Raw genomic sequence first — 12,624 nt, 5'->3', positions numbered from 1 at the left:
AGAAGCGCTGTTGGCTCAAACATATTCTTCTAAAAGCACGTAAATATTCAATTTTTATTTATTGAAAAACTATGAATTTCTTTCTTTTTTTTTTTTTTTTTTTTTTATAATAAACTTCAGACCACAAAACAAAAGTCTGAGGATCAAAAAATGAAAAGAACAGCAACACATATCAAACAAAGACATAAATAATTTTAAAAAGTTACTAAGTGCATTTAACTCACTATTTTCTAAAATTAATATACTTTTCATTTATGTGATAGATCAATCATAAGGGTATATTGTAATTTCAGAAAAAAAAAAAATCACATAAAAATGTTAAATAACAGAGGTTCGAGAATTGAACCTTGCGGAACTCTGTATAGCATGTTTGTGTACCAGCTAAATTCATCATTTATTCTTACTCTTTGTTTTCTATTCATTAGATAGGAAAACACAAACTTGTGTTTTCCTATCTAACACTAAACTGTTTTGACTAAAACCATAGGCATCTAGTTTGGCGATTAGTAACGCATGGAATATGCAATCAAAGGAGATCATTTAGTAAAGCCCAAAAGTATCCGTTGTGATCTAAGGCTTTTCTCCATTTTTCGGTCATTGCAATCAAACATTGTTGAGCATTATAACCTTTACGAAAACCGTATTGATGTCTAGATAAAATTGATTCAAAGAAGCTAGCTATATCCTCATACACCTTAGATAGGTTGGATACTGATTTGCCTGTAGTTGTTTTTATCTGCTTTAGAGTCTTTTTTGTGCATTGGCAAAATATCAGCATTTTTTATGATTATTGTAAATTTAAATAAAAAAGAATAGATATTTTACTAAACAAAACATTATCATAAAAATGATCTTAAAAATAGTTATTGAATTTGGTGGTTGCGTAAAATGTTTAAAAAATTAATTAGATTACATACTTAATTTTACTGAACAAATCAAGACCCGTGCTGCCCAACACACAACCGCACCTAACGCAGCAATTTTAAATATGGAAGACAAAAACTGGCATGAGAGTGAACTAACATAAGTGCAAAGCATAAATTGGCATATGTGTGTAGGGGAAAGCGCGGCAAGATGGCGAACGTTTTGAAAGCCTTAAGTTATTGCCATCAATCATGAAGCAGTAATGCTTTGTCAGTATGTTCATTTTATCATAATGATTCATTGTCTGCATGAATTTTTAGTTTAAAAGCAGAAAAACTTGAAATAAAAATTAAAATATAAAAAGTTCATAAATATGTCATCTGGTCACGTGACCGGGGATAGATGACTTATTATGCAATTTCTGACTCCAACTTTATAAAAATTTAAAAATTACCAACTAATCTAACTAAACAAACATAAAAAAACACGTTCAAAAAAAATATTCTTAAAAAGTTACACTTAAAGGACACCATTCGTTATAAATAACCGAAAGCAAAGTATTTTTTTTGAAGCGAAAAAAGTAAACTTATGCATACAAAATTGCATTAGGGGTCATCCATAAATAATGTCAGTGTTTTTTCTCAATTTTTTGACTCCCCTCCCCCCTTTGTCAAACTCTGTCAATTTTTGGCCAGCCCCCCGTTATATATGATGTCAGTTTTTGTGTACTCCCCCCCCTAAAAAACAATAAAAATGCTTAAAAACCATTGATTTTTTTCTGACTAAATTATACATTTATATAATAATAGATCTCATCAAATTATATTATATATGATTATATTATATGTGATGTCAGTTTTTGTGTACTCCCCCTCTATATCCAAATATCAGCCAAAGCCTGTCCAGCAAAACCAAAGTTGAGTTTTTCTAAATTTTCATCTATTGTCCTGCCTGATTTAAAAAGATATGTTGGTTATTATAGGTTAAAAATTATATTTATATTTTTACAAATTACCTTTTGCCAATGTAATTTCCTTGAAAATCAAGATGAGTTCCGTAATGTTCGTGCGGAAGAATCACCCCAGATAATTCTTAACTTAGAGGTGCCATTCGTCGCTCAGCTCTGTTGAATGCACTGCGGCCTGGAGCGTTCGTCATGATGAAAAGAACGTCAAGGTTATTCTTCAAGAAATGGTGAATCTCAATTTCAATTACTTTCTGGTATCTGGGATTTTCGTTGGGTCCTCCATCGACGCTAAACACAACGATAGGCTTAACCATATTAGTTTGAGGATCTCTGGTAATAGAGTCGAATTCTTTGATATCCAAGAGCCGCTGAAAGTCTAATCCATGAGCAAAGGCGGTCGAGGATGCGTTTTTTCCTAATCGAACAGCAATGTAAGTGGGGCCAGAATAAGTAACAGCATCTGTTTTTTCCGAGACCATCTTTTTTGATCGTAATTTCAGCGTATACAGATGGTATAAGCTTGTGTTTAGCAGCCACGACCCAGTCGTGGTCCGGGAGAGTTACTCGGGTCTCCAAATGCATCAACAACGGCACCTGTTTTTTGGCTGCTGTGATTCCAATTGGCACTCTAGCCTTGTCGTCTTGGCTAATGAAACACGCTTTATCTAGCTCTAAAATAGAACAAACTTCTTCCACATATTTTATAGTTGAACTGCAAAAGAGTCCGTCAACATGTTTTAAATGAAATTCATTCTGAGGACTGATCGTAACAGGGACTGTTTTGACGTGCCTTTTGCCTTTTAATGTTCCGTAACTTCTCGGAAGTAGACGAGTATAGAGGGTGCTCTTGCAGTTTGCAAATCCAATTTGTTCATCTCGGATGTCAATTCGTCGAGAGTTTTAATGCTCTAAATAATAAAGAAATGTATTTGGATATAATTAACTTTTTTACAGAAAACGGGATTTATTTCGTAAATTATATTCAAATCAAATCTTGAAATTAGTTGTTAACATTTCAAGGATATTTACGATAGTGCAAGTACTAATTAAGAGTAAAATTCTAATAAATACAATATTAACAGACATAGCTAAGCTATCATTACCCGAAGAACCTCTGACCGACGTCTTTGATCAGCGGACGAATCATGAAGAGCAATATCCATAATCGCCTTCAAAAGAAGAGGTTGATCTACTTCTAATGACGGTCGACCAGGTTTCTTCCTAATTTTTAGTTGTTCTTTGACTTCTGGATGCTCCGAGCAGATTTCCTCGATTCTAGCTTTTTTAAGTTCTCTAGTTTTCTTCTGTTGAGCTTGATCATACTTCTTTTTGGCTAGTTCTTTACATAGATGAGCTAGTTTCTTCTTTTTCTTTTTCAAATCATCATCTTCAGCTTTAGCAATGAATCCGCTTCTCTTTCTGGTCTTCAGTCCAGCAACTTTACAATTTAAAGCTGCAATTTCAGAATTGAGTCAATCTTGAGCCACTGTTCTTGCATTTTTTTGATTTTTCGTGGTCAACAAACTCAAAGTTAATGCACTTTGTTGATCATCAATAACAGATCGCTCATTGGTGGGCTCAACAAACTGTGAGGAATTCTTGTCAAATTCAAGTGGAGTATACGTGGGGCAGACTGTTTTGGAGTATTGGCCCAAAATGATAATTGCTTACTCTTGAACTTTATTGCCTTTCCATTAAATAAATTGATTAAATACATTACTCTTGATTCAAGATCCTTATGCACCAGTTTCTCTTCTTTTAATGAATTCCATATACTATGGACTTCTTTCTGGATACTAGCCTTTTTTTATCGGGATAAGCATTTCCATACGAGACCATCAATAAGTTAAGTAATGCGGTTTTATTCAGATTTTAATAACGATTTATTAGTATTGCTTACATCACAATCAGAATAATGATTTTGCTCATCGCTAGCGCAAGCTTTTTAAAAGAGTTTCTTCAACCCGCTATGGAGAAATTAGCGTTTCGAATTTTCAATAGACTTTATGTGTTTGCATTGCATCACGTTTTACAATCAACTAGAGAGCAATTAGAGTTTCGTATTTGAAATAACGACAATTTAATTTCAAAAAATGACAAGTTTATGAGTTTACTTTTATGAGTTTACTTTGAACCACATTTTATAATCCACTAGGGAGCGAATAACGATTGTGAGTTTTATATACAAAGTTAATATTTCTAACATCGTTTGATTCGCAGTCAAATGGTAATATATTAATAAAACGATAGTAATTTTTATTTTACGCTAGTAGTTGTTATTTATATGTCTCTGGGAAACTTATTATATTAATTTATAATATTATATTATAAATAATTTAATAAAATATAATAACAAATTCCCCGCATTTAATATTAATTTCCCCACAAATAAAACATCATTTCTATACCATTTAGTAGATGTAAATACCGTTAAAATCTGCTCATTAAAACTAAAAATTTTTAAGTTTTTTTTTTGAGTTGCTATATGAAAAGCCATCTTACCCCATTCTCCATCTTGCCCCGATTTCCCCTACTAGCATATGTGCCCCGAAAAAATGTTTAAAAACTGGCATAAGTGTGCCAAAAGAATTTGAAAACATCGGCATAGAGATCTTATGACCTTACTACACTTACGCCAATCTTTAAAAACTCTTTAGGGGCATATATGCCAATATTTGCAATTTTATTCGGCGCACTTATGCCAGTTTACTCCAGTTTGCACTTATGCCAATGTTTGCAAATTCTTTTGACTCACTTTATCTAGTCTGCACTTATACTAGGTGGGAGGGAGGAGGGGTCCAAATATCTATACTTTTTGTTTAACAGTTACTCTTAATTAACTTTTTTAGAAAATTTTGAAAAACGATTCATTTTTTTTTTTTTTTTTGTGGTTGGCCTTCTATTTAAACATTTTTAAAGATACACAAAAAAACAACAACAAAACAAACAAACATATAAAAGAAAAATCTTTGCAGCGGTTTATGTTAATCAACATTACGTAACATAACGTTGCGTAATATATATATCACATAACAAAACATAGTGTAATTGCATAAATTTTGATTGGATAAATTTGAATTAAAATCAATAACACAGGTCAACAAAAAAAAATTTTTTTTCTGGTGTCGAGCAAACAATTTGTTTTTTGTATAGCATTTCTCATTTTGATTTCAAATATGTAACTCTTTTTTTACCATCAGGTCAAGTTGTAAAGATATTTAGGTTCAAATCTTAAGTATTTAGGGTAAAGTACCTAATATTGTCGAAAAAAAAGTTATTCAAAAGTATGTCAAACTGGGTCTCAAAAGAAGCGTATTTTCATAGAGATTTTAGAAAACATAAATATTTTTCCTTAAAATTTATTGACAAAAAAATTATGTGAAAAAATGCTAAAGACTCTTAAAAAAAAGTCAACAGAATGTTATTCACCAAAAATACACAAAATACTTATTTTTATTACAAATGAATAACATTTTTAAAATCTCTATGAAAATACGCTTCTTTTGAGACCCAGGTTGACATACTTTTGAATAACTTTTTTTTCGACAATATTAGGACTTTACCCTAAATACTTAAGATTTGAACCTAAATATCTTTACAACTTGACCTGATGGTAAAAAAAGAGTTGCATATTTGAAATCAAAATGAGAAATGCTATACAAAAAACAAATTGTTTGCTCGGCACCAGAAAAAAAATTTTTTTTTGTTGACCTGTGTAATAGCTGCGTTTTAAAAAAAAATGTAATAAAACTTTTCTTGTTAAAACGTAAAACTTATATATGCTTAAAAAATAGCTTTTGTTTTACTTTGCTAGAGAATACTTTGCTTAAATTATTGTTAACTAAATTTAGATATCAATTAAAATGAAAAAAATTAGAATAAACAAACTCCTTTAGAAAGTCTCCTTGTAGTTGATAAATTTTATCATTTATTTTTAAAAGAACATCTCTGAGCAAAGTTGCCTCAGAGATGTTCTTGCGTCTTTAACGAAGTCAAAAATTAGTTATCTTTTAAAAATGCTCGTATAAGAGTTGCAAAGTTAGTAAAAATTCATTGGAAAGAGCGTAATATCTACACAATATCATATCAGGCCATTTTGAAACGTCTGCAAAGCGAAATCAATGAATATCGCTACTTAAAAGGTGTTGACAAAAACAAGCAAGGTGAAGTAGATGAATTTCTATGGACGAATCCCTTAAAAAACTTTTTGACATTTTCTGCTTCGATCCAGAACGTCGTGAAAAGATAGAGAAGTTTTTCGGTATTTTAACGAATGCTGAAGACTACTCATTTCTAAAAAACATGCGTGGCAACAGAAATTTTACATGTCAAAATGTTGATAAAACTTTCCATCAAAAAGTTATTACTGACAAAAGAAAAATGGAGAAAAAGATAAGAAATGAAACAGCAGTTTCATCATACAATGTACGTTGATAATGACGATAGCGAGTTAAGTGAATTTGAAGATGAAGATGAATTTCTTGAAAAAGAATTAACAAAAAATGAATATCAGTTCTTTGAAAAAGACACTGAAACAATTAAAAAAAGAGAGTTTTGATTGTTGATGTAAGTGAACCAAAACAGCCATACATAACGAGATCAAAATCAAGATTAATATTTGAAGATACTTCTCATAATACTTATGTTCCACCTAATGTGCGACAATCAAAAAACTTAGTCCTAAGTGATATCTACCATGCATGTGCTGAGTTAGATGGAGAAGGATTCTCGATATAATAACTCACGCAACTGACTCAACCACTCAAGAGCATGTTGGGACCTAGTGATTTTAGATATTCCTACATTATGAATAGTACCTTGACAGTACTGTTCATAATATAGGAATATCTAAAATCACAACTGATATACTCAATAGAGAAATTCCTGCTGGTCGACTGTTTTGAACTTCACATACAGTCTTTGGTTTTGACAGAGCTATTGAAAAAGTTCTAAATTAAATTGAAAATGAATTGAATATGGATAACCTTTTCAAAGGCTTTCTGTTAGATATATCTATTAAAAAAAGTACGGAACGTTATACTTAACCTTTCTATCATGGGTACTAAACTTGTTTAGTCCAAGTTTTATTCAAAAACCATGGAATTATCATAAAGAATTTAAAACTTTTATGCAGCGTAAAAATTTTTTGAATTTAAAGATATTCGATTTGAATGTCTTTCAAATTGTTCTTCTATAGTTTGCTTTCACTGGAATGACTTTAAGGAGTTTTTTGACCAGCATGAATATCACAAATATATCACAAATAAATTTGCTTGTTTAGTCCCAGATTCTATGAATTTTGAACCACGGCTTGTGCGGCCGTGGCGCAGTGGTTAGAGCGCTTGCTTTATAAGCAAGAGATACAGGTTCGAAACGAGCCTTGGACATATTTTCGCGTCACGGTAGGGAAGGAGGAGTGAACTTTCTGGTTAAATGCACTTCCGCGGTGTTCTGTGACAAGACCGTTAGGTCTTCTTGGGGCACCTAAATAACAGTATTAAAAAAAAAAAAAAAATCAAGTCATTGGAGTCGATAAAACAATTAAAAATAATATTGAACTTGAGCGTCAGTGTGAAACTCATAGCAATCAACTTCGAAAAGACCGTCACTTTCAGCAGTTTCACGTGGTAATGTTCTTAAATATTCAAACCATTTAAGAAATAAAGATTTAAATGATTTTGAACTATTTTGGAAAATGGATCCTATTGTTAGAAAAATTTTAAGTATAGAATACAGTTGGAACAAGCGACAGATTCAACTAAGACAAAGCGGCTTAACTAAAAAAGAACAACAAGCTTTACATCAGGCGTCCAGGAGAAATTCTATTTTAACTTGCTTAAAACAACAAGGCGGCCCATTTACTTGTGGATCATATTGAATATATTGAAAAAGAGCAAGATCTGATAAAATGCTTAAAACGATTGAAGAATGAAGTAGTTTATTTTAGAGATGCAAGTAGGTCATTACCGCGGAAATCGACTCTATTTAAAATCATGATTTTAGATAAAAATACAAAAAAGCGCCGTCTTATATCTATAGAAGAATATAGTCCTAATTCACAATCACTTACGACTCACAATCACAATCACTTACGACTTCCACAAAGTTATTTCGCACTTTCAATAGAAGTCGAAACAAATTATTATTAATATTAGACTATCTTGATGATGTACAATGTCTAATTTTTTAGTGTTATTTATAACAAGGCACATTTTATTAATAAATCGAAAAAAAAATTTACCATGTGTTTTACATCGCTTATATTTGAAAATAATAATGATTTCAATTTAACAGTAAATTGTTTTGTAGAAGTAATCACTTTTATTAAAATTGAAATAGAAGGCTAAATATTGATAATAAAGTAAAAACATTGTGAAACTCGAAATCAGCATAAAAAATTATGAAAAAGTATTTCAACTACAAAAAATCTAAAAATACTAATGCTTGCATATTTATTCGGCGCACTTACGCCAGTTTTTGTAACTGCTTTGCACTTATGCCAATGTTTTAAAATTTATTTAGTGCACATATGTCAGTTTGCACTTATGCCAGTTTTCGTAACTGCGAAGCAGTTACAAAACTTATTTAAAAACTTTTGTTATTGTTTAAAAATTCCTTTGGTGCACTTATTCCAATAAGCACATATCGAAGCGTTGGTTTGACAAGGTTCTAAAATTATTTATATTGGGAGAATTAAAAAAAAATCTTTTAACTTTTTTTAATGTTTAATTAAAGTTATTTATATTATTGTTTTTTTATTTAATGTTTAATTAAAGTTATTTATATTATTGTTTTTTTATTTAATGTTTAATTAAATAAAAAAAATCTTTTAACTTTTTTTAATGTTTAATTAAAGTTATTTATATTATTGTTATTTATATTATTGTTTTTTTATTTAATGTTTAATTAAAGTTATTTATATTATTGTTTTTTTATTTAATGTTTAATTAAATAAAAAAAATCTTTTAACTTTTTTTAATGTTTAATTAAAGTTATTTATATTATTGTTATTTATATTATTGTTTTTTTATTTAATGTTTAATTAAAGTTATTTATATTATTGTTTTTTTATTTAATGTTTAATTAAATAAAAAAAATCTTTTAACTTTTTTAATGTTTAATTAAAGTTATTTATATTATTGTTTATATATTCTTTTTTTTTTTAATATATATGAAAAAAAAAAATCATATAAATATTTTTATTTAGGCATTAAAAAAAAAAGATAAAAAGATTTAGGTCTTATTCTCCTAATATAAAAACATTCAGTTAGAACCTTGTCAAACCAACGCGATGATATGTTCGCACTAAAGCCACTGCTTCGCACTTATGAAGTTTGCACTTGTTGAAATTCGCACCGCCGACCATGGAAGACGTCCAGATTCGTGTTAACTGAACATTGCGGTCATTTTTAATGAAATTGTTTAAGTTTAATTTATATCTCATATTTTTTTTGTAAATAAATCATTATTGTCTTATTTATTATTCATCTGATTTCTCAATTGAACTAAAAAAAATGACTTATTTTTTTTAGTTCAATAGAAAAATCACATCGTATGTTTAATAAAACTTATTAAAAAAGTTTTATTAAACATACGATGGGATTTTTCCAGTGACCGTCACTTTGCCCTAAGTCTTTTTTAGTTTTATTGATAATATATTAGTATTTATTGAAAAGTAACCCATATACCCATATGTACACTAGCACTATACACACAATGTACAACACCAAATTGTACACATAATAAAATTTGCATAATCTTTTTTTTTTTTTTTTTTAAAAAGTAATCTAACCCATCCAACCCAATTAGTTAAAATTTAATTCAAATTATAAAAGTAATTTAATTAGATCTGAACCAAAGTTTAAATTCAAGCTATAATTGAATTAAGCTCACACCGTATTAAAATAATTGAACAAAACTAACTTTTAAAAGATAATTCAATATTTATTAATACTTTCTCAAAAGTAAAGTGGCAATTTTGTTCTATAAAAAAGATGGAACACTATAAAAAAGAATAAAAACATATAAAAAATGAAGAGAAGAAATAGTTAAAAATAAACTATTGATTTTAATAATACCTAAATAAAATATTACTCAACAAGAACAAACAACAGAACCAAAAATTAAAAAAAATCTCAGAAATAACAACACAAAACAAAATTTAATATTTATTTACAGCATTCATAGCAGCTTTAAGAAGTTCAGGATAATTAGGTGTTCCATTGCCAGTAACAGGATCAAAACCCACCTCAGCACAAAATCCTTTGTCATTAGTGTTTAAGCAACCTTCGTTGCAACCTCCTAATATATCAAAGAAAGCTTGGGGATTTTTATACAAAAATGGATTGATAAAACCCATCGGAGGTTTATTATTCTGTAATCTCTTTTCATTTAGCATACTAATTATTCCAGCAACTGTTGGTGTTGCAGCTGATGTCCCAGCAACTCCTGGAACTGGAATACGATTGTTGACTATCCAAAAATGATTGGACAACGCAGCAATATCTGGATAAGCTCTTCCAGATTTATTAAAATATTGTTCTGGAGGCACATTATCTGACTTAAGATACTCATTAACTCTCTCACTTTGGTATGAGGGCTGCAAAAACAAATTACTGAATCCACCACCACTTATTTCATAGGATGTCTCTTCTCCTGAACCAAATGGATTTTTAAAAGCTGTACCACCTACACCAGTAACATAAGGACTAGAAACTGGAAAATTTGGGCTGAATTTATTACCCTGGCAACCTGCTCCATTATCACCACTTGCAAATAAAATAGTTAATCCTCTTGCACCTGTTTTCATAAATTCAATATTGACACGGTTCATATAAACCTCAGATAATGTACTTTCATCTTCTCCATAGCTAACACTATGAACCCATGGTACTTGTGAAGTATTTGATATATCCACAAGCCACGTTAAAAATGGTTCTTGGTTATCATGTCTGCCAGGTGTACTCCAAAACCAGGTTGTTATATTTGCTCCCAGACCCATTATATACTGAGTATCTAAACTAGCTTCAACACCTGAACGCCCAGTATCAGGTCCAATCACTTTCTCAATTAAAGTTTTGTGTGGAAAGTCTTTTCCAACAAAAATAGACATAAATTCACTTAGGTCATTTGGGTTAAAATATTGCTCAAGAAACTGTGCAACAACTTGAGAATTATTTGGATGGGATCCAACATCATCAACAGTCAAATTGTAGCGTTTTCTTAAAACACTGGGGTAGACACCAATATGGAATAACTCAGAGTGACTGATATGATGATTCCTATTGTAATTTATATTTTCAAATTTTGTTTTGAAGAAATTAACTGCAGGAAATCGGTGCAAGCCACCTACAAAGTCAATATGCTCTGCAATATAATTTGGAACTTGGTAATGTGAAACTGAGCGAACAACATTTCTGCTGTATTTTTTATGTTGAAAATTATAAAAATTAGATCCAGGTAAAAGTTTCTCTGCAATTTTTACTTTCATTGTACATCTAATAAAATCTTTATTTAGTGTCAATTCACAATCATTTACATCATTTTGTTTTAACCATAATGAAACAATTTCGATAGAATCATCTTTTGGCTGAATTATTCTGGTTAGTTGTTCAACAGAAACATACTTTCCGTACAAATTTGAGTCAGGATTAGATACTTGAAGAAGAAAATCTTCAAGTTGCTTTACATTTTGTTGCTTTAAAGCAAAAGTTAGTTCTATTATTTTGTCTTCAGAAACTCTATCAGCTTTTATCCAGCCTTCATTCTGCCAATAATACAAATCTTGATCTTTTTCTAGAGCATGCAAAAGACTAGCAGATGAAAATTTAATACCAAGCAAAATAGTAAAAATTATAGCTTTTACCAAAGACATTTTTAATTAGAATGATGAAGTTCTCTTGTACTTTATACAGTCAATGAAATCATGCGATATTTGTTATGTCTCAGTCTTGTGACATAAACAAATATCAATAAACGGAACAACTAAAAAAATATTTTTCATTCAGTCTAACAAAATGTAAAAAGAAAAAACTCCTGTTTTGTGCGAAAAATAAAAAAATAATTAACTCTTAATAAAAATTATAATTTATAAAATTTTAATTTGTTATTCGTTTCGTATATATATATATATTCATTGTTTAATAAATTATTGAAAATATAATGCACAAATACTAGTTTTTTCTTTAATTTTTTTAGCGTTTATTTCTATAATACAATAATAGTGTTTTTCAACCTTATCGGTTGTAGAACCTTCGCCTCTAAATTATTTAAACCGCTAAAATTTAAATGAAACTAACCAACTTCAACCAACTAGTGATGTAAATTTTCCCGTAAATTTTAAATCGCAGCGCAGTGAGTTTTTTGTGCCAAAATTATTTTCGTAGTTTTATTTATTAGAATACTATATTTATATATAAAATGCATAAATAAAGTAATAAACATGTAATTATATAATATAAAAAAAAAATCAAAAAAATTAAATTTTGGTGAAAAACACTTTTTAATAGATTTCAAGACAACTTTTATCAGTGTAAACATTAAAAATTTCACTTTTCAATGCATGTATTTGTCATAAAACAACTTTTTTAGATTTATATTTACAGAACTTATATATTATAACAGTAATAAAAGATTTTGTAGGTATTCTTTGTGTACAAAACATCTTTTTTACATGTTAAGTATTTCTCATCAACTAACCATTAACTGAAGACCAACCTTTTGTTATAACTTTTTTTATTGCAAAAAGTAGCAAAATATTTATGATGCATGGCTATTTACATACATTTAGAATG

At 29.4% G+C, this 12,624-nt stretch overlaps 1 protein-coding gene across 1 annotated transcript; it reads right to left on the bottom strand.

Annotated features, from left to right (window-relative positions):
- Positions 1 to 9,754: 9,754 nt before the first annotated feature.
- On the bottom strand, positions 9,755 to 11,925 carry LOC100213935 (tripeptidyl-peptidase 1). The gene has a single exon (XM_065796010.1). It carries the CDS (start codon positions 11,703 to 11,705, stop codon positions 9,993 to 9,995), a length of 1,713 nt encoding a protein of 570 aa, XP_065652082.1. The 5' UTR covers positions 11,706 to 11,925; the 3' UTR covers positions 9,755 to 9,992.
- Positions 11,926 to 12,624: the final 699 nt, after the last annotated feature.

The sequence above is a fragment of the Hydra vulgaris genome, chromosome 04, assembly GCF_038396675.1.
Source record: "Hydra vulgaris chromosome 04, alternate assembly HydraT2T_AEP".
NCBI lineage: Eukaryota > Metazoa > Cnidaria > Hydrozoa > Anthoathecata > Hydridae > Hydra > Hydra vulgaris.
Note: the sequence above shows the minus strand (reverse complement) of the source record. Positions and strands in the feature narration are given on the sequence as shown.

Bases quoted from the DNA above. Each gene is read 5' to 3' on its own strand.
- LOC100213935 (XM_065796010.1), bottom strand. From the start codon at position 11,705: ATGTCTTTGGTAAAAGCTATAATTTTTACTATTTTGCTTGGTATTAAA.